The sequence below is a fragment of the Artemia sp. Qi Xiang Cuo genome, chromosome 9, assembly GCF_049724085.1.
Source record: "Artemia sp. Qi Xiang Cuo chromosome 9, ASM4972408v1, whole genome shotgun sequence".
Lineage (NCBI taxonomy): Eukaryota > Metazoa > Arthropoda > Branchiopoda > Anostraca > Artemiidae > Artemia > Artemia sp. Qi Xiang Cuo.
Window position 1 is genome coordinate 29,433,882 of NC_142802.1, and position 23,585 is coordinate 29,457,466.

Genomic DNA, 23,585 nt, shown 5'->3' on the forward strand with positions numbered 1-23,585 from the left:
TTCCTCAAAATAAGTTCTTCAAAGAAAAGTAAAGAGATAATACATTAAATCAAAGATGAGCAGAAATAAAGTTAAATAATAGTTCAAACGTAAACTTATGTCCAATGCCATACTAGTTAAAGTGACAAAAACTCTTTCCCACAAGAGGACACTTTTCAACTAAAAGTAAAGAGCTACTAAATCAAAGTTATGATGAAATAATAACGAATAATTGTTCAAACGTAAACTTATTAGAATGATAAAAAACTTTTTCCCACAAGAGGACACTTTTCCAGTAAAAATAAAGAGCTACCAGACTAAACCAAAGATATGATGAAATAATAGCGAATAATTGTTCAAACTTAAATTTTCTTTATTACGTGAATAGTTTATTTTCGAACCATTATATCTACCAAAGCTTCTAGACCTTAAAAACTATTTCCCACAAGAGGACACTTTTCAACTAAAGGTAAAGAGCTACTAAATCAAAGATATGAGGAAATAATAACGAATAATTGTTCAAACGTAAACTTATGTTTAGCAATAAACTTATTAGAGTGATAAAAAACTTTTTCCCACAAGAGGACACTTGTCGCGTAAAAGTAAAGAGCTAGCAGACTAAACCAAAGATATGATGAAATAATAGCGAATAATTGTTCAAACTTCAATTTTCTGTATTACGGGAATAGTTTATTTTCGAACCATTATATCTACCAAAGCTTCAATACCTGAAAAACTCTTTCACACAAGAGGACACTTTTCAACCAAAAGTAAAGAGCTACTAAATCAAAGATTTGATGAAACAATAACGAATATTTGTTCAAACGTAAACTTATGTTTAGCGATAAACTTATTAGAGTAATAAAAAACTTTTTCTCACAAGAGGACACTATTCGCGTAAAAGTAAAGAGCTACCAGACTAAACCAAAGATATGATGAAATAATAACGAATAATTGTTCAAACTTAAATTTTCTGTATTACGGGAATAGTTTATTTTCGAACCATTATATCTACCAAAGGTTCAATACCTGAGTTAAACTAAGAGGTTTCAATTTCAGGAAAAAATTACATTTACTAGTTAAAGTGACAAAAACTCTTTCCCACAAGAGGACACTTTTCAACTAAAAGTAAAGAGCTACTAAATCAAAGATATGATGAAATAATAACGAATAATTGTTCAAACGTAAACTTATTAGAGTGATAAAAAACTTTTTCCCACAAGAGGACACTTTTCGAGTAAAAGTAAAGAGCTACCAGACTAAACCAAAGATATGATGAAATAATAGCGAATAATTGTTCAAACTTAAATTTTTTGTATTATGGGAATAGTTTATTTCCGAACCATTATATCTACCAAAGGTTCAATACCTGAAAAACTCTTTCCCACAAGAGGACACTTTTCAACTAAAAGTAAAGAGCTACTAAATCAAAGATATGATGAAATAATAACGAATAATTGTTCAAACGTAAACTTATGTTTAGCGATAAACTTATTAGAGTGATAAACAACTTTTTCCCATAAGAGGACACTTTTCGCGTAAAAGTAAAGAGCTAGCAGACTAAACCAAAGATATGATGAAATAATAGCGAATAATTGTTCAAACTTAAATTTTCTGTATTACGGGAATAGTTTATTTTCGAAACAATATATCTACCAAAGCTTCAATACCATAAAAACTCTTTCCCACAAGAGGACACTTTTCGACTAAAAGTAAAGAGCTACCAGACTAAACAAAAGATATTATGAAATAATAGCGAATAATTGTTCAAAATTAAATTTTCTGTATTACGAGAATAGTTTATTTTCGAACCATTATATCCACCAAACCTTCAATACCTGAAAAACTCTTTCCCACAAGAGGACACTTTTCAACTAAAAGTAAAGAGCTACTAAATCACAGATATGATGAAATAATAACTAATAATTGTTCAAACGTAAACTTATTTTTATAAATAAACTTATTAGAGTGATAAAAACTTTTTCCCACAAAAGGACACTTTTTGCGTAAAAGTAAAGAGCTACCAGACTAAACCAAAGATATGATGATAAAATATCTATTAATTTTTAAAACTTAAATTTTATGTATTAAGGTTATAGTGTATTTTCGAACCATTATATCTACCAAAGCTTCAATACCTGAAAAACTCTTTCCCACAAGAGGACACTTTTCAATTAAAAGTAAAGAGCTACTAAACCAAAGATATGATGAAATAATAACGAATAATTGTTCAAACGTAAACTTATGTTTAGCAATAAACTTATTAGAGTGATAAGAAACTTTTTCCCACAAGAGGACACTTTTCGCGTAAAAGTAAAGAGCTACCAGACTAAACCAAAGATATGATGAAATAATAGCAAATAATTGTTCAAACTTAAATTTTCTGTATTACGGGAATAGTTTATTTTCGAACCATTATATCTACCAAAGGTTCAATACCTGAGTTAAACTAAGAGGTTTCAATTTAAGGAAAAAATTACATTTAGACAACATTTGACAATTTACCAAATTTAAAGTTTTGTTAGAACCTCGGGAATGCATTTTCATCATATTTTGCTTATATTCGTTGGAAAACACACTGAAAAGACATATTATTGTACTCACATCAAACATTGCCGGATTTGCATTTGAAGAACCTTCCATTATTTTCTATCTTGTCCATATTTCAACATATACTGACTTTTAAACCCTTTCAAAGCTCTTAAATATACTTACCTAACGGTTATTTATTTACGAAATCGTGCAAACTGTTGATTTAGAACAATAATTACCTTTCTATATATCAATTAACACTCACTAAAATTGCCACTTTTCACTCGCGGAGAATGGTTTCAAAACAATACTTCTTACATTGCATAGACTATTTATGTCAAACGACACATCTTCAATGCAGATTAATTAATTGTTACGTTCGATTTTGTTTTGGACATAGGAGTGCATCAATGGGAAGTGTGAATTTCTGTAAAACTATCAAAGATTGATCAACTCGGTGATTTCACACTTCTTGTGTAATCAGAAATAAAAAAGAAGAGAAATTGATAAAAGATATTTTGAAATATGGCCCAAAATCAGAGCTATTACAACTTAAATGACGCGAGGGGGCGTGAAAACTATGGTTTTTATCTTTGATATATAATACTAGACAGAAAAGTCTATAGGAGTGGGGCTGACACCCGCCTCAACCCTCGCTCTCGAAATCCCCAACCACCCTCTTCCCCCAAACTCAAATTTTCCAGAGGATTTTAAAATCTCCCCTTCCCCCCAAACTCAAAATGTCTAGGACCTAATTTTCATCTTATTTAAATATTTTCTTTGGAAAACATGCTGGCCGAAACTATAAAAAAACGGAACTTTACTAGCTAGTACGTATTTTCATCGTATTATAAATACTTTCGTTGGAAAACACACTGAAAAGCCTTATTAAGAGGTATATTAGGAATAACAGGTTAGGATAGGTTAGGTTACCCTCGCTCTTGAAATCCCCCACACCCCTCACCCAAGCTCAATATATATATATAAACCTAAAAAAAAAACGGAACTTTAGTAGCTAGTACATATTTACATCGTATTTTAAATATTTTAGATGGAAAAAACACTGAAAAGCCATACTAAGAGTTGTATTTATGAGGTTAGGTTAGGTTAGGTTAGACTAGGTCTAGGAATAACAGGTGAGGATAGGCTAGGTTACCATCACTATTGAAATCCCCCCACCCTCCACACCTCAAACACAAATTTTACATAGGATTTTTAAATACTCCACTGAAAAGCCATATTAAGAGCTATATTAGCGAGGGTAGGGTAGGTTAGGGTAGATTAGGTTAGGCTAGGTTTAGGAATAGCAGGCTAGGTTAGGCTAGATTAGGTTAAGTGGCAAACCCCCAACCCCAGGGGCCACAGGCCAAAGGTGACACAGTCGGAATATCCATCCCCAGGATAGGTTAGGTTAAGAGATCTTAACCTAACCCAGGCTAGGTTAGGTTACTTAACCTAACTAGGGTTAGCAGGTTAGGTTAGGTTAGGTTCGGTTAAGTGGCCGGCCACTTAACCGAACCTAACCTAACCTGCTAACCCTAGTTAGGTTAGGTAACCTAGCCTAACCTGGGTTAGGTCAAGACCACTTAACCTAACCTAACCTATCCTGGGGGGGGATATCTCGACTGTGCCGCCTTTGGCCTGTGGCCCAGGGGGTGGGGATCGCCCCGTTAACCTAATCTAGCCTAACCTAGCCTGCTATTCCTAAACCTATCCTAACCTAATCTAACCTAGCCTAACCTAACCACACAAATATAGCTCTTAATTTGGTTTTTCTGTGGTGTATTATAAACTCCTCTGGAAATTTTGAGTTTGTGGTGTGGAGGGTGGGGGATTTCAAGAGCGATGGTAGCCTAGCCTAACCTCACCTGTTATTCTTAGACATAACCTAACCTAACCTAACCTCACAAATATATCTCTTAGTATGGGTTTTCAGTGTGTTTTCCAACTAAAATATTTAAAATACGATGTAAATATGTACTAGCTACTAAAGTTCCGTTTTTTTTTATAGTTTATATATATATATATATATATTTAGATTTGGTGAGGGGGGGTGGGGGATTTAAATAGCGAGGGTAACCTAACCAATTCTAAACTGTTATTCCTAATATAGCTCTTAATAAGGCTTTTCAGTGTGTTTTCCAACGAAAGTATTTATAATACGATGAAAATACGTACTAGCTACTAAAGTTCCGTTTTTTTATAGTTTAGGCAAACAGGTTTTCCAACGAAAATATTTAAATAAGATGAAAATTAGGTCCTAGAAATTTTTGAGTTTGGGGGGAATGGGAGATTTTAAAATACTCTGGAAAATTTGAGTTTGGGGGAAGAGAGTGGTTGGGGATTTCGAGAGCGAGGGTTGAGGCGGGTGTCAGCCCCACTCCTAAAGACTTTTCTGTCTAGTTTTGTATATCAAAGTTAAAAACCATAGTTTTCACGCTCCCTCGCGTCATTTAAGTTGTAATAGCTCTGATTTTGGGCCATATTTCAAAATATCTTTTATCAATTTCTCTTCTTTTTTTTTTATGATTACACAATAAGTGTGAAATCACCGAGTTGATCAATCTTTGATAGTTTTACAGAAATTCACACTTCCCATTGATGCACTCCTATGTCCAAAACAAAATCGAACGTAACAATTAATTAATCTGCATTGAAAGATGTCTCGTTTGACACAATTAGTCTATGCAATGTAAGAAGTATTGTTTTGAAACCATTCTTCGCGAGTGAAAAGTGGCAACTCTAGTGAGTGTTAATTGATATATAGAAAGGTAATTATTGTTCTAAATCAACAGTTTGCACGATTTCGTAAATAAATAACCGTTAGGTAAGTATATTTAAGAGCTTTGAAAAGCTTTAAGAGTCAGTATATGTTGAAATAGAGGACAAGATAGAAAATTATGGAAGGTTCTTCAAATGCAAATTCGGCAATGTTTGATGTGAGTCCAATAATATGTCTTTTCAGTTTGTTTTTCAACGAATATAAGCAAAATATGATGAAAATGCATACCCAAGGTTCTAGCAAAAACTTTAAAATTTGGTAAATTGTCAAATGTTGTCTAAATGTAATTTTTTCCTGAAATTGAAACCTTTTAGTTTAACTCAGGTATTGAACCTATGGTAGATATAATGGTTCGAAAATAAACTACTCCCGTAATACAGAAAATTTAAGTTTGAACAATTATTCGCTGTTATTTCATCATATCTTTGGTTTAGTCTGCTAGCTCTTTACTTTTACGCGACAAGTGTCCTCTTGTGGGAAAAAGTTTTTTATCACTCTAATAAGTTTATTGCTAAACATAAGTTTACGTTTGAACAATTATTCTTTATTATTTCATCATATCTTTGATTTAGTAGCTCTTTACTTTTAGTTGAAAAGTGTCCTCTTGTGGGAAAGAGTTTTTCAGGTATTGAAGGTTAGGTGGATATAATGGTTCGAAAATAAACTATTCCCGTAATACAGAAAATTTAAGTTTGAACAATTATTCGCTATTATTTCATCATATCTGGTTTAGTCTGCTAGCTCTTTACTTTTAGTTGAAAAGTGTCCTCTTGTGGGAAAAAGTTTTTCAGGGATTTAAGCTTTGGTAGATATATTGTTTCGAAATAAAATATTCACGTTATACAGAAAATTTAAGATTGAACAATTATTCACTATTATTTCATCATATCTTTGGTTTAGTCTGCTAGCTCTTTACTTTTACGCGAAAAGTGTCGTCTTGTGGGAAAAAGTTTTTTATCACTCTAATAAGTTTATTGCTAAACATAAGTTTACGTTTGAACAATTATTCGTTATTATTTCATCATATCTTTGATTTAGTAGCTCTTTACTTTTAGTTAAAAGTGTCCTCTTGTGGGAAAGAGTTTTTCAGGTATTGAAGCTTTGGTAGATATAATGGTTCGGAAATAAACTATTCCCATAATACAAAAAATTTAAGTTTGAACAATTATTCGCTATTATTTCATCATATCTTTGGTTTAGTCTGGTAGCTCTTTACTTTTACTCGAAAAGTGTCCTCTTGTGGGAAAAAGTTTTTTATCACTATAATAAGTTTACGTTTGAACAATTATTCGTTATTATTTCATCATATCTTTGATTTAGTAGATCTTTACTTTTAGTTGAAAAGTGTCCTCTTGTGGGAAAGAGTTTTTGTCACTTTAACTAGTAAATGTAATTTTTTCCTGAAATTGAAACCTCTTAGTTTAACTCAGGTATTGAACCTTTGGTAGATATAATGGTTGAAAAATCCACTTTTCCAGTAATACAGAAAATTTAAGTTTGAGCAATTATTCGCTTTTATTTCATCATATCTGTGTGTTAGTCTGCTAAATTTTTACTTTCACGTGACAAGTGTCATCTGGTGGGACAAAGTTTTTTTATAACTATAATAGGTTTATTGCTAAACAAAAGTTTAATTTTGAAAAATTATTAGTTATTATTTCATCATATCTTTGATTTAGTAGCTCTTTACTTTTAGTTGAAAAGTGTCCTCTTGTGGGAAAGAGTTTTTCAGGTATTGAAGCGTTGGTCGATATAATGGTTCGAAAATAAACTGTTCCCTTAATACAGAAAATTTAAGTTTGAACAATTATTCGCTATTATTTCATCATATCTTTGGTTTAGTCTGCTAGCTCTTTACTTTTACGTAAAAAGTGTCGTCTTGTGGGAAAAAGTTTTTTTTCACTCTAATAAGTTTATTGCTAAACATAAGTTTACGTTTGAACAATTATTCGCTATTATTTCATCATATCTGGTTTAGTCTGCTAGCTCTTTACTTTTAGTTGAAAAGTGTCCTCTTGTGGGAAAGAGTTTTTCAGGTATTGAAGCTTTGGTAGATATAATGGTTCGAAAATAAACTATTCACGTTATACAGAAAATTTAAGTTTGAACAATTATTCGCTATTATTTCATCATATCTTTGGTTTAGTCTGGTAGCTCTTTACTTTTACTCGAAAAGTGTCCTCTTGTGGGAAAAAGTTTTTTATCACTCTAATAAGTTTACGTTTGAACAATTATTAGTTATTATTTCATCATATATTTGATTTAGTAGATCTTTAATTTTAGTTGAAAAGTGTCCTCTTGTGGGAAAGAGTTTTTGTCACTTTAACTAGTATGGCATTGGACATAAGTTTACGTTTGAACAATTATTTAATTTTATTTCTGCTCATCTTTGATTTAATGTAGTAGCTCTTTACTTTTCTTTGAAGAACTTATTTTGTGGAAAGTTTTTAAATTAATAACAGATTTCGTGGTAATGAAGTGTATTATTTCATCATATCTTTGATTTAGTGGCTCTTTACTTTTAGTTGAAAAGTGTCCTCTTGTGTGAAAGAGTTTTTGTCACTTTAACTAGTATGTCATTGGAGATAAGTTTACGTTTGAACAATTATTTAACTTTATTTCTGCTCGTCTTTGATTTAATGTAGTAGCTCTTTACTTTTCTTTGAAAAACTTATTTTGAGGAAAGTTTTTTAATTAATAAAACATTTCGTGGTAACGAAGTGTAAGTAAGGAGCGAGCCAGCTCAATGATATCCGAAACTCTAGAAAACGGAATTTCGATAGCAATAGATACATCAAAGAATCAGCTTTAAATGCTGATTTCAAATATATTAGTTTCATCAAGTTTAGTCTGCGTGTTTATTTGATAGTTTTTTCTCACGAGATAACATATCAAGCTAATGGGGACAAATTGTAAGAGGCATAACGTATAATGTACTCAAGTAAAGTGGGATTTTCTACCCTTTTGTGGTGTAAAACAGCACTTCAACCTAAGGAAGGTCTAAGTGTTGTAGAAATAAAATTCTTAGATAGTAATCGACTTGAAATTATCGAAAACTATGTATTGAGTTTCTGAGTTTTTGAATTTCTCAGACCACAATGTTGCTTCGTGGTGCACTTGGTCTTAAATATTTATGTAGTCGGTACAGAATTAACTGTTAATAGAATTTTTATTTATGAGCTTTGTTTAACTAATCTGATTCATTTAAATCTTTAAAAATAATGTACTCCTATTAAAAACAACTCACTACAGCACCTAGTCGACCGAGAAGGACACAGCTGTGCATGCTCCCCCCACCATAGAGGATGAGCGGTCTATACTTACCTTTTTAGGAGTGATTAATTAGAAGTATGTTTACAGAAAATTACGTTTAAGCAATTATTCAACTTTATTTCTGCTCTCTTTGATTTAATGTCGTAGCTCTTTACTTTTCATTGAAAAACATAGTTCTTGGAAAGGTTTTTTTCCTGGTTTTATCACAGACATTAAATCTCATACATGCTTCTATCAATGACATTAAATCTCGCCCCGTATGTAAAAAATAATAAAAAAAACCCACATCTGGGTAATTGATGAATTTTAGACATAAAAAATTATAGATAAAATGAAAAATAATAAGTAACCCTGTTTATTACATTTATAGAACACCCCTCAGTATATTCATGAAGACTATACCTTTCCACAGAGCTTTTGACCATAGTGTTCTCAATCTTTTTAGGATGATATGGACTCGAGTGGGAGCTCACATGAGAGACAAGTGCGAGGAGGTCCTTCTTTGTACTAGTAGAGCCTTCGAAGGTACCGATGATGATATAATGGAAGTTCATTATACTGAAGATGGACTTTCATATACGTCAGAAGATCTGGTACGGCGGGGGCCTTCAGGTCGTCTTTACATAGAAGACGATGAGCGGTTGGCCCCTAGTTTGTCTACAATGAGAGTACGCGGCGTTTTATTTGAGGACATGCCCCCTTTAATCGATATAATGGTCAATGATGAAGAAGATGAGGGTCAATGACTTGAACCGGAGGTTGAGTGTATACCACCTCCTCTGGTGAATATAGTGTTAGTAGAAAATAATGCTGATGATGATGATGTTCAAGTAATTGAGTCTGACATCATATATTTAAAGAGTATTATAAATATTGATTTAATGAATAAATAAAGGATTAGAATAATGATTTTATTTAAATAGCATGGACAAGAAATTAAATATTGATTTCTTAAGAAAAAAATTACACAGCTAACTTCTACGAAATTTTTTTATCTTTGATAGAAAACTTGGCTGTGGACTGAGAACACTCTAAGGGATGATCTAATCAATCTGAACTATTCATGTACAGAAGTCTCTGCTGGTATTCTTACTCTATGCATATCGAGTATGAGAAGATTAAAATAGCAGAAACAAATTTATTGTATGATTATGGTATAAAACTTATCAAGCATATCAAAAATTGGATTTATCGTAAAATGGTATATGAGAACACTTCCACCATGGTTTCTGTTGTTTAAAATCCTTTTCGTAGAATGACCTCTTATGTTGTCTCTTGAAGGGCCACTTTTTCTCTTCTCTTGGAGCATAATCATCATAATAATCCGAGTTATATCTTGCACTATACACATTTTTCTTTGGGTTTTCACTTCTGTCTTTTACGTTATAGAAAAAGCCCTCTTTTACCAGTCTCTTCTTTTGATCTTCCTTTTCTATCATATCAATCCTTCTTTTATCTGAGCTTACTTGCAATCGGTCTAAATTTCTCTCCATGTCACATTGAATTTTTCTTCTCGTTTCCTCCTGATTCTTCTCATCTGTCTCTGCCTCTATGCTGTCTAAACATTCAGTAGGTTGATGTGAATACTCAAAATCATGAAAATGTCCTTTACAAATAGAACAGTTGCAATAAAAGGATATTTCTAACTCAACTTGTTCACTCATGTTATTACTCTCCTAACTAAAAACTTAGTGAATTCTATTCACAGACTAATAAAACTATAGCAAAAAACCCGTTCCTTATAGTCCCCCTATCACTAATATGTAACCAGGTCGCTGAGTGGCTGAGAGGGGGGATGTATCCGATTCGATGATTGGCGGAGAAGGAAACACGGGATCTAGCTGTTTCCCGGGAATGTCATAACATTTGGCTCGAGCAACAACAACAAATACTATTTCTGGACACCATGACATTCACGATCGATTACGCAATCAATTTTTCGGAAATTCACTTCCCCCTCGAGTCCTAGATCAATAACATTGTTCCCGTTAGAATTCAATGCGCATGTGCAACCTTCGCCCCGGAGCTATTACACATAGAAACATCAAATAAATCGACCTTGGAAAAAAGAGGTCATTGATCCCCATTACGTAATCATTCTCCCTAGGGAGGCTATGCCCTTATTTGGAGTCCCGTCAGTATTCTATGCCCATATAAGGAGTCCCGTCACGAGTCGGACCCCCTCCTCTACTGAGGATGTCATAAAGAAAGATTTAAGGGAAATGGGAACTTTCTGGGAGGGTGTAAAGAGGGTGGCTTTGAATAGATTGGGATGGAGGAGGAGCGTGCGTAGCTGTGTGAGCCTCAGGCGGCTCAGTGCTGCGGTGAGTTTTTAGTAGTAGTAGTAGTAGTATATTAATTACAGTAATAATTATTGTCATCAGCAACATCGTCGGTGTTGTTCGTATCAACATTTAGATACGTATTTAGCATTGGGTTGAGTTTCCATGTAGATAGATTTTTTTAGGATGAATTTTCCCTCGATGTTCGTTTTTCCCATTCATTTCGCTGGTTAAGTGGTATTTAGTTCGAGTTCATCCGGGCTGAAATTCATAAATATAAGTTTTTCTGGACTGTATTTTGCGTGTTATCTCTTCAAGACAGGTTGTTATTACACATATTTTGCACTTTGAAGATATTATTAGATCCTTTTGTTACAGTGTTAAAGTGCATCAACTTTATATTGACCTTCCATTTTTAAATTCTAATAATGTATAGAGGGGGTAAGTAAAAATCAAGTAATACATTTTGGTAATTTTGTTTGTCCATTATTGATAATAAATCAATGTTCGCTTCGACTATTTTTTCCTCAGGTCCAAGATTTCAATCGGAGATATCAGAAAACTCGTATCGCACAATAAATCGTCTAACGATAAAAGATATTCAAATGGAAGACTTTGGCCCTCTTAGATGTATTTGCAAGAATTCTATAAGCGAATCTGAGGCATCTATCACTATAACAAGTAAGTAAAAACTAATAAAATTATCCATATTTTTACAACTTTCTTTGCAAAAGTAAGCAAGTTAGTGAACAGATTTTTAGTTATTATGACATCGAGTTTGACCAGTTATTTAGTTTAAATTCAAATTAAACTAGATGTACGAATTTAATACAACTTAAATTGAAATAAATTTCACTTGATCCGAAGTGTGCTGTAGCATTTTAGCGATGGTTTGATGCTAAAATAGGGAGCTCTGTAATATTTATCAAATTTATAGGTATTATCTCGCAATTCTAGCAATTGTTGCTTTGTTTAGCGCGAGAACAACTGCTGATCAACATACATTGGTGAAAACATGATTTCACCCTCGTTTCATCTCAAATCTTACTTCCGTATTATAAAGTTAACCTTCCACATCCTCTAATAAGGTCTCAGCAAAGCAAAAGTCAAACTTTAGCGTAAAGTGCAGGGAAATGAGGGGAGCAGTAATACCCCTTATATTGACAAAAAAACTGATAAATAAAGATAAAAATAAATAGATAAATATAAGGAATAAATAAATAATCAAACGAATGATAATCTCTATTTACTTATGTTTTGTCGTCGCTTTCTAACTTCATTGAAAAACGATTTTATTTTCTCCTGTCTGCTATTCGTTGGTTTATAAAAAGAAAATTATAAGGAATACACCAAAATATGTTCATGAACAAAAATAAGACTGTGTCATAGTGTGCCCTAGAAACTATTATTAATAACTTATCGCAGCACAAAACCATCTTCACATGGCTGCCTGCATATGCTCCCCTCCAGCCCAGCCCTCTTAAAGCTTCACTTTTTATTCGCTTCCATGAGGATTGTAGGTAACGGGGGCGGATCCAGGATTTTTTCAGGGGGGGGGCCAAAATAGTTTAATCCGATAAACTTGCGTTAAGCGCAAGTTTAATTAACGCAAACTTCCGTTAATTAAGTAGGTAATCCTGTATGAAGATGGACTGCCTAAAACACGACTTTTGACAACCTACCATCCTTCATCCGTAAAAAGAGACCTAGCCGTCAGAAGCTTTTTTACTCGAGTGAGAAAGCCCCTAATACTCGATAAATATTCAAGAGAGAAATTCAGAACTTTCCTTAGAATCCATTGTAATTTTTAAATCGGTGTAAGAACTTTCCTGATTTGTCCCAGCCTTGATAGTGATTTTTAACCCTTTTGCGCCGGGGACCTTGTTTTTGCAAGACCAGAATGATCAAAGACACATTTTCAACTAATCTGATTCTCCTGATCACAAATCTGATGTTTAAAAAGACGTCACTCAACTCAAAGTATGAGATTTTCTACTGTGACATAGATGGCATGTCAGTGGCTGCGGTTTTTCGATCTGTGACAGATATGACCCGTCAGCTAGTGAAGCTTTTCAGTCCTTTACATAACTAACCTGCCAGCGCTTACTGCTTACCAAACAAATATGCAAATATTCAAATATTAATGAAGAAACCGTTCAAAAGTACAAAAAGTGGATAAGAAAAGAAAAGAAAGTCTTCAAGTTAACCATAAGGATTCATTTCACTCGATTTCATGGTACTCCAGGAAACAGTTGGTCTCCTTACTAATACACAGGGTCACACTGCAAGCTTGGCAATAAGTAAAAGGCTTCCACTCTATTCCTTTAAGGGAACACATCTCACACCTTTGTCGTTTCTCTCTAAGATGAGGCCAATGAATGCCATGGTTTTTCAGCCGTATGTCGGCACTCACACTTTCCATCGTCTTTCTACATTTTGTGTTCGAAACCGTCCTGGGACTCCTGGGAAACCTACCGTTCCTAGATGGCTTCGCAGAAACTGAAAGTACAAGGGCCTGCACAACGTGTCTTTTTCAATCAAGAAGTGCCATCGAGTGGTATAGACTGCCATGTCAACGAAGCCGAAGAAAAGACGATGCCACCACTTCATGGATTTACGCTCATGACCGTAGATTGCTCTCAGCATATCTGCCTTGTTAACCCCACCCATAAACCGATTGTAGTCCTTAATAATGAGAGGGCACTTTATTAGCATGGTTTTTTCATCTTTCTGCTAACTTGCCCTCCTTCATTACCGCGGTAGTTCGAAGCCATCATAACTGTACGATTATCCTTCCACTTAAATACTCTCGTGTTTTTCGAGCTCGCCTTGAAGTCAAACTGTCCTCGAAGAAGCATTTTGTCTTCTTTTAGTACCGGGAAGCCTTTTCTGTTTCCTCGTATCGTTCCGCACGCATGTATCGTTTCTGTGTAGAGGTACTCCAAAAGTGGCAACGAAGTAAAGAAGTTGTCAAACATAACAATATAGCCTTTCCCTTTGAGGCCAGCTGTCATTTTACAAACAACTCTGACTCCTAAACCAAATCATGCAAATGTTTGGTCTGCGTCGACCTTGCTGCCTTGATATACCTCAAATTGATGGATGAATCCAGTGCTGCTTGCTCTACACCATATTTTATATCCTCTCTTGATAGGCTTTTGAAGATTGTACTGCTTTAATGATGACCTTCCTTTGAAGAGGATCATTGATTCATCGATGTTTTGCTCGCGAGTCCCATGGTTTGCTTTGCTAAACTGCATATTTAGCAGTTCTATTAATTCTCGAAGCTTGTACAGTTTGTCTTGGCAGTCCTTAAGGTGCTTGGTATTATCACTACAATGCAAGAATCTGAGGATTTGCAGGAAACGATCGCGAGGCATTGCTGTAGCAACGAAGGCGACATGAAGATCAGGATCGCACTGCCAGTAAGATCGAATCGATGGAAGCTGATGATAGCCCATGAAATGGTTGATGACGATGAAAGTCAGGAGCTCTTCTTTTGTCAGTCTCGGGAGTTTGCCATGCTGCGTTACATATAGGTTTGACTAAAAACCCACAAGGTCAAGGAATTCATCCCCAAGTATCTCAACAAAGCAGTCTGAACAGGTCTCGCAATCTTGAAAGAAATCGAGGTTAACTCCAGTTGGCTCCGAGAAGTCACTCACTTGTGTCTTGCATTTCGTTCTAGTCCACAACAAGTTCGATAGAGGTTCGTCTCCGCATCAGCATCGTCTAGAAGATCTCCTGCAGGAGGATCAATAGTAACTTCGTTGAGAAGACCCTGCTCCTGTAAAGCAGTGACTTCTGGGGGAACTGAATCAAGGATATCTCCAGCCATTTCGAAACTGCTCTCAGGAACACAAGAGCTTGATGTTCCTGCTAAATATACGTCAAAGACGACAACATCAGACGTGTCGATGTCAGCGAATTCGTTGATACGTAAGGGTTGCAGCTATACTTAACTGTTTAGAAAGGAACGATTTTCGAGAGGGTCTTCCACAAATAGCTCAGAACTCCTCTGTGCCTGGTCGTATTGCTCGTCAACGTCAATGTCCCCTCCATTATCTTCAGATATATCCTCGTCAAGGTATGCCAAGATTCTTGAGTCTGTAAGGTTCCTTCGTTTCGTCATGATAACCTGAAAGAGGAGATTTTGATGTTCAGATTATTGTATCCAGGCCCAAGAAAGCCTCTAGGGTTACCAAGATTAACATTGACAAGATTAGCAATAAACAAGAAAACTATATTTAACCACTAGTAGCTAAACAGTACCTGCTGATGGGTCATAAATGTCACGGATGAAAAAACTGCACTCGCTGACGTGACATGTTTGTCACGGGTCAGAAATCAGCAGATGCTGACGTGACATATCTGTCACAGCTGTTTTTTTGCTTTTTGTAGTCCACTGAAAAAACAAAACAATTTGAAATATACATCAAAATGTTCTACAGACAATGGGAATTCTAACGAGCTATTACACAATCCCTTACCTCAAGTTACGAGCTCACCACGGCGAAATAAACAAGGTTATTTGACTATTTCAGTTTTACTGTATGCTCTCCGGCCAGCATTAGTGAGTAACCACCAGCGTTAGTGAGGAGGATCTTTGTGGTCTTGTGAATAATTGTTCTGAAGTCTCTCAGATCGGTAAAACGAGATCATTCAGACTGAAATTTGTGACCAAGCATCATTTAGCCTCCGCGATGAAATCTCCGCTCATTATAGGCTACAAACGAATTCCAGTTGAGGACTTTCATTTTCTCCCGAGGCGTTGCTATAAGTGTTAGGCCTATGGGCATATTGCAAGGGACTGCTCTAATAAAGCAAGATGCTCAAACTGCGGAGGAGGCCACACTAATTCTAAAGACACCCCGTGCCAGACCCAGATGAAGTGTGCCCTCTGTGGCTCCGATAAGCACCCTTGCTACAGTTTCAGTTGTCCAGAAGCCAAAAAGGCTCTATCTAAGCGATGACTAGCTCCAGCACTCTGAAAATAGTGACGTGGAACATAAATGGCGGAGTACTATCTAAATTACCACTTTTAGAAAACCTTGCGACCAAATTTGACATTGTGTGCGTGCAGGAACATTTCCTGTCGGCTGAGGGACTCCAGCTCTTACAATTAAACGAAAACGTAAATGTGTTTGACATTTCTTCTAGGAGGTCGGGAAGAGGTCGTCCCTCTGATAGTGTTGCTATCATTGTCCGTGCCTCGACGTTGAAAGAAGTGGACTTCTATATTGCAGTAAAAATTAAAAATAATGTTGTGCTCTCAGTTTATATACCAACGAACTACAGTAATGTCCAATCTGAAAATAAGATTAATATTGCTTGTGGAAAAGTAGCCGCTATTGTTACATTATGCGTGGCGGAAAAACTTTCCCGTATTATTGCCGGAGATATGAACTCTAACCTCTCTGATGCTTATGATTCGAGAGGTCAAATCCTGCTCGATGCCTACCCAAGTCTGCGGGTACTGAGAAACAGAGTAGACTTTATGTATGTGCATAATTCCGGTTCCACGTCCTCGCTTGACTTTCTGCTCTGCTCTCCCGACTTGCGGATTCACGATGACTTTGAGGTTGATATCGGCTTCTGTGTTTCTGATCACCTTCCAATGGCTAATACCTTCATTGTTAATGACCTCCTGAATAATACCCCAAATGATGCTCCAAAGGAGAAAAAGTGGTTCCACAAGACTGAATGGCAAAAAGCTAATTTAGCCATGTTCAGGTCTGTGTGAGACGGAATCCTTGAAAATATTGAAGTCCCTTTTCAGCTACTACTCCAAAGCTCGCCGATTGCATGTGATGAGAAACAAATACTTCTAAATATCTACTGTAGTGAAATGACTGACGCCTTGCGCTGTGCAGAAAAATCACGGTTCCTATTCGCAAAGTGAGAATTGGGTCAGAAGTTCCAGGATGGTCGGAAAACCCAGCTTTGGTTAATGCGTGTCAACAAGCTAAAATGTGGTATAGTGTGTGGATTGATTCGGGCCGTCCTAAAAAAGGCGTTGTAAACAGTGTTCGATTGTATACAAAGCGGCTGTTCTCCAAATGTCTCGCCTTGCATCGCTCTTGTGTGATTGATGAAATTAGTGAGTCGCTAAGAGTCGATCCAAATAAAATTTGGAAATTCATGAAGAAAAATCCACCTGAAAAGGCGCCCAGTAACGAATCCGCCCCTAGTGAAATTGAATATGATAGTTATTTCACGAGCGAGTTTGCTGCACCTGATCCTGAATAGGAGTGCAAGTTTGAGAGAGATCTTGATCTCTGTTTAGAATCTTTGGAGCTGGATCTTGGCCACGTAGTGAGTGGGTCGGATGTTCGTTCGGCTATTCGTAAAATAAAAAAGAAGTACTCTAAAGGAGTAGATAATATCTGTGGTATGCATCTGATTCTCGGTAGTGAACTGTTAACAGTAAATCTAGCACTTATGTTCCAAATGATTTTTAGTTGCAGTCTAGTGCCAGATATTTTTTGTACCGGAGTAATCACTCCTGTTATCAAGAAAGGTAAAGACCCATCTGAATGTTGTTCTAATCGCCCGATAGCCGTTGCTCCCGTTTTTTGTAAATTGATGGAGTTATTAGTTATTGAGGAGATAAAGTATTTTTGTAGTACGCCAGATTCGCAGTTCGGTTTCAAGAGAAATATTAGCCGTGAGAACGTGCATAGCCTTTTGTCAAATGGTTTGTTGGATGCAGATGTTAAAGGAGAAACTGTGGTAATTACGGGCCACGACGTCCATGGGGCTTTTGATTTGGATATCCATGCACAACTGCTTGTCTCTCCGTTTAAAAGAGGTCTTGACAGATGTATAATTGCTACTTATAGGAGCATGTATTTTAAGTTGAAGGTTAGAATAAGGGTACTAAAAAACCAGAGCCCGAAAGTATCCGATTTTCTTATACCAGTACGAAAAGGCATTCGCCAAGGGGCTTTATCATCACCGCCTATTTATAATAACAGTATCATCGAGGCTCAGAAGACGGTGAAAACGTGCTTTATTTTCGTGGAATTGATTTGTCTCTTGTTAATTATGCCGACGACATTTTAGATATGAGTAGATCCGTCATTGGCATAGAGAGTAATTTCAGAGTTTTGTCTAATGAATATGCTAACAAAGGCCTAAAATTCAACTCCAGCAAAAGCGAGGTGGTCGTCTTTAATTGTCGTAAGAAAGAGTTGGCGCCTGTCATATTTGCACTAGTTAGTAATACTGTTACTGCAGCAGGATCAAAGACTTACCTTGGTTTGCCATTTGGGTCTAATCTTAAAGCTACCCGATCCTGTTTAATAAATGATCTCAAACAGAAAGTCCGAAAAGCGTATGGGACGATTTTGCCATACAAACGCCCTTATAACCGCCGCATTCTAGTATGGATTCTCGATTCCTCTACCACCCCTCATATCTTAGTTTTGTAAGCTTTTTGGTCTTTGTTTAGTTTTGATGATAAAAAAAACAATCCGTACAATGTTCTATAAGTTTGCAAAATATCTGCTTAGCCTTCCCCCTGGCGAAGAAACCGCCAGATTTCAGCACGTTACGGACTCGATGACCCCTTCGTCGTGATCGCGACCAGGAGGGAAAAGTTCCTGAAATCTTTAGACCCAACACATAGTTTGTTTGAAGCTATTGTCAGTTTTTTTTATTTGTTTTCTTTTTATATAAATAGTTTCACATTTGTTGTTTTTGTTTTTTTTTTTTTTTTTAGTTATTGAATTTTTCATTGAAGCTGTTTGTTTGTTCAATGTTTCTTATTGTTTTCTTATCATTTTTTCTATAGTCAATTTTTACTGTTTTGTATTGCTAAAAATGGGTAATAAAAATCATTCATTCATTCAATATCTAGAAGCATATCATTTTTTGAATCCAGGAAAGTTTCACGTAATCCAATAATATCAGGGGTTCCGCCACTAACGATCCGTTTCAGCTCATCAGAAGGGGTGCAAAATCCCTGAATGTTAAGGTGAAGCACAGAGAAAATACCGTCTCGTTTAGAGGAGGCAGAACAATTTAATTGCGAAACATAGTTACCTTTAATAGTGGAATTAGGATAATTGTTCTTCTGATTACTACTTCCTACTGAATTATTAGTTGTAGTATCAATACCTTAAGGATTACTTTGTAACTCAGCAAAACGTTCCCCCAAAGAGTTGATACCACCCTGGTCACCAAAAGAAGTTGTCATTTTACTTACGATGGATGGTAGATCCGCTCCGTGACCAAACCCACCAGACCAAAGGTTGTCAACATCACAGCAGAGTCATGAGATCTCTGCAGAGGTAACGCTGAACTCATTTTTGTGCAAACACGAAATCACTGCATATAAATAATATAACAGTAAGATCACGACTAAGTGATTTTTGGCTACTACATCCTCGGCGCGTGCAAACAGTTCCTCCCATTTAATGTACCATCAGCGGTCCGTGTATATTACCCCGGAACGCGTATTTTCGCAGAAACTTTCTCAAAATGCCTTTGAAATCAACTCGAGACTTCGAAACCTACTAGTCAAGGACTTTTAGGGTTTGACCCGGACAAAATTGCAATATAAACGAAAATGGTACCAAAATGATCAGAAAATAATTCTGTACAACATACTAAAAGTCCCCATAAATCCGAGTGGGGCGAGTACCCGAAAAACAGGGGAAAAGGGGAAAATGCGGAGGAAATTGCCCAGAAAATAGTTCAAAGTGAGTTTTCTGGGGCTTTCCCATACTCTGATCACGAAACTGACATCTAAAATTCAGTATAGAATAAAAGTACTACGGAAAAAGGGGGGAACAGGGGGAAGAGGGGAAAAAATTTTAAAATACAGGGTAGGGGTAGAAAGCACTTTGAAATATGTTTTCTGGGGTCTTTCTATCTGCTGATCCCGAAACTAACATCTAAAATGAAATAAAGAACATGCGCCCCACCATACCGGGGGAAAAGGGGGAAAGAGGGGAAGAAAAGGGACAATTGAAGTCAGGGGTAGAAATCAGTTTGAAATGTGTTTTCTGGGGTTTTCCTATCTGCTGATCACGAAACTGAAACCTAAAATGAAGGAAAGAAAACGAGAACCATGAAAACCGAACAAAACTGGAGGAAATAATGGAAAAGGGGAAGGGAAGCCTGACTCCTGAGCCAGCTGCTAATGGATAATAAGTGGGCATATGGAAAAAATAACTCGCTTAAGTATCAAACTTTTACTTTCTTGAATCACATACATTTCTTACAACCATTTGAATTACTAAACATAAAGAAAACAACCGCTTGGCAGTGATCACAGTATAAAACTTCAGCTATTATAGGTAAAATTTGTACTTTCGAAGGCAATATCGTAGAATAAAAAACTAAAAAAAGAACTTCAGTAACTATAGGTAAAATCTGCACTTTTTAAGGCAGTAGAGTTGACTTGAAAAACACAGCATTGATGTCACTAGTCGAGCTCCTCGTCTTCGACAATCTCGTTGTCCCTGTTCAAACAGTTGATACCCTGACATTCTCCGCACGCGAACGTACTCGCTAATCCATTTTTCTTACAGCTGCATCGCGAGCTCGCAGCCTGTCTTACAGTTGCATCTCACGACACTCAAAAGATTCTGAGGTACGGGCAACAAATCGGTCATCACAGGTGAGTATTTATGGGCTCTGAGGACCCAATCCCAGTCAGCCGGGTCGAGATCAGCTGGTTCCCCTTTCCAACGGGATACCTGGCGGTGCACTCGCTGGGAGTGGAATGAAGCTGCAGCTTCGGTTGGCGGAAGCCTTTCAGGCTTAACAAACACTGTAGTATTAGACGAAGAAACTTTTATCATGAAAATTCGATGTCGCAGCTTAGTGAGTTTTTCGTTTGGTTGTGCTTTATACAAGTTGAGGAGAAGATATTTATCCGCTTTCACTATTTCGTCTTTGGACAATGATTCATCCAAAAACACTTCGCATTTTTTATGAACACTTTGCTCTTCTTCAAAAGAGGTAGCACAGCTTGCTTTCCAAGTCCAAAAACTCGGGAGGTCGTGTCACATCCCAAGAGTGCGTGCCCTACCAGAAGTAGCCTGGATACTTCTCCCATTTTTTTTAACTTCGTTGAGGCACCAGAACCGTGTTATCGCTTCTTTTGCGTTCGTTGACGATTCGAAGTAAAGTGTTTTTGTATTAGGTGGGAAGTGATAAAAGAGTAGAATCAGAAAGTCAGTGTCATTGCCAAGAACTATTGTTTCAGAGTTTCCTGTTTTCGTTACGGCAGTCTTCACGATTATATAGTCAGCATCATCCTTTGCATGGACGACTTCAAATCCTTTGGCTCTGAGTTTTTCCCCGATGTAGCTTATAATTCGCTGTTTGTTCTGAGAGTTGCTCAAAAACTCTTCCTTCTTTTTCTGGAGCTTCATCCCTAAACTGAAATTGATCACTTGATGCTGGCTTCCCTTACACCGTCGGTTGTGAGTAGCATCTTTCGTGGTTGGACCAGCGCTGTATCCATCGAAGACAACAGTAGGGGAGGTACAGCGTCGAGTAACAAAACTAACATAGCTGTCACAGATTGAATCATAAGCATCACCAATCTTCCAAGGTACTTGCTGAAGCAGCCAACCTCCGTTAACTACAGTGACACGATCTGACACTGGCAGGTGGTGAATCGAGTCCGTTTTTGCTTCTTTCCATATTGCTTTCGCTAGTGCAGGTTTGTCTGGCTGACGCATTATGCCAGGATTCTCAAACAAAACGGGTGGATAATTGCACAGTTCGTAACGTAAAGTTTCTGCCAAGTCATCTTCAGGTGCATGGACAGCAGTTGAAAGACGTTGAAAAATCAGTGCAGGGTCAATATATAAAATCTTGCTATCTATCCTAGCTTTCCCATTCGATGCTAGTGTAATGACTTTGTCTTTCTTCCTGAATGAAAAACTTTTGAGGAATTAGCCATCCATGCGCTGGAGGATCAGCTCACCTACAGCTTTAGCATCCTCTGCATTGACGCCTTTTTGGGCAATCAGCCCGGAACCTATACTTCTAAGCTCTGTGGAACTAGTGAAAGGACAGTTCTCTAGAAGGAATTCAAAAAACGTCAGTAGATCCTTAGTATCCCTCTTTATTCGTGCTGCGGAATTAGAACAGGATTATGTTGACGAACCCACGCGCTTGTTGATAACGGCGAGGAATACGGAATAAAGTAATTTCAGTATTTTTCCGTATTTCTTTCTTGAGTTTTTTTTTGCCTTTTCCGAACTTATGAGTAAGCCGACCCTCTATAGGTCTTCTTCATTAACATTTGTAAACATTTACACAGGGTTTTTCCCCCTCCCCGGGCGAGGTGCCTTTTTCCCCTCCCTCCCCCCCCCATTTTCCCGTTTTATGTTAATCAATTTCTTATATCATTTTAGTTCTCAATTTTGTAATCACAAGATAGGAATACCCCAGAAAATATCTTTCAAACCGCTTTCTACCCCTACCCTGTATTCTTCTCTTTTCTCCCCTCTTTCCTCTGTTCCCCCATTTTCCGTAGTACTCTTTTTCTATAATGAATTTTAGATGTCAATTTCTTAATCAGCGTATGTGAAAACCTCAGAAAACTCACTTTAAACTATTTTCTGGGCATGTTTGGCATTTTTCCCATTTTCCCTCGCATTTCCTCTGTTTTTCGGGTACTCACCCCACTCGGATTTATGGGGACTTTTAGTATGTTGTACAGAATTTTTTTCTGATCATTTTGGTACCATTTTCATTTATATTGCAATTTTGTCCGGGTTCGACACTTTTTTTAGCTAAAAGTCCTGGACTATACTTGTGATTCCTAAGAACATCTAATATTAACATTGGGTGCTGTTCTATTAGCTACAAGACACGCAAGACAGATGATAAAAGAAACTAGTTAAACAGGTTTCCTTCAACGAACAAATTATTATCCTGAGGATTGGAAAGTGATTTATCAATGCGTTTGCAATATTTAAACTTTTGTTTTTGGGGTTTAGGGGTAAAAAAGGTACCTAGGCTAGTTTATGTTATGTATTTAATATATGCTATGCTTTACCCCCACCCCCTGTAGGCAAATATATAGCCGAAATTTGTTTCTAAACTATTAAATTTTCATCCTATTTTGTTTTATTTCATTAGCATTAACCAAACTTCACTTATTGCGTGTCTTGTAGCTAATAGAACAGTACCAAAAGGCACTACTGCTTACCGATTTTTATATATGTTTTGGAATAAATTAATTTAAAATTAGATTCTTTAAAATTTAGTGTTACAAAGGTGAAGCCAAGTTTCGAGTTCAAGAGAAATCTGACCTATCTTCCCGTGAAAAACTCGAATGTCGCTTATGTTTATACTTGTTTAAATGTTCTCCGGAGCGCTTGCATTTCGGTCCAGCTTTGTATAATGGTTGAGATAGGGAATTATCATACTGTATTATATTTATATTAAATAAAAAAAACAAGTTTTTTAAACTGAAAGTAAGGAGCGACATTAAAACTTAAAACGAACAGAAATTATTCCGTATATGAAAGGGGCTGTCCCCTCCTCAACGCTTCGCTCTTTACGCTAAAGTTTTTATTGTTTTAAAAAATAAAGTTATGAGACAAAGTCAAACTTTAGCGTAAAGTTTTTTTTATTTAATTTCTGATCGTTTTTTAGTTAATGCAGCTTTTGTTTTGGCTCACCGTCATTGAATAAGTAAAAAAAACTGCATAAAAATTTTACTTTTCTTTTGCTAAATGGATGTCTCTAAATTTGGTTATGAC

The 23,585-nt window shown here is 36.4% G+C and overlaps 1 protein-coding gene across 3 annotated transcripts in view; it reads left to right on the plus strand.

Annotated features, from left to right (window-relative positions):
• Positions 1-23,585, plus strand: part of LOC148948539 (lachesin-like) — a 232,493-nt gene that overhangs the window by 158,240 nt on the left and 50,668 nt on the right. For all 3 annotated transcript variants that reach the window (XM_089093973.1, XM_089093976.1, XM_089093975.1), the window contains one exon: positions 11,380-11,529. In XM_089093973.1, coding sequence (XP_088950099.1) covers positions 11,380-11,529 — 150 coding nt within the window. The remainder of the gene's footprint in view (positions 1-11,379; positions 11,530-23,585) is intronic.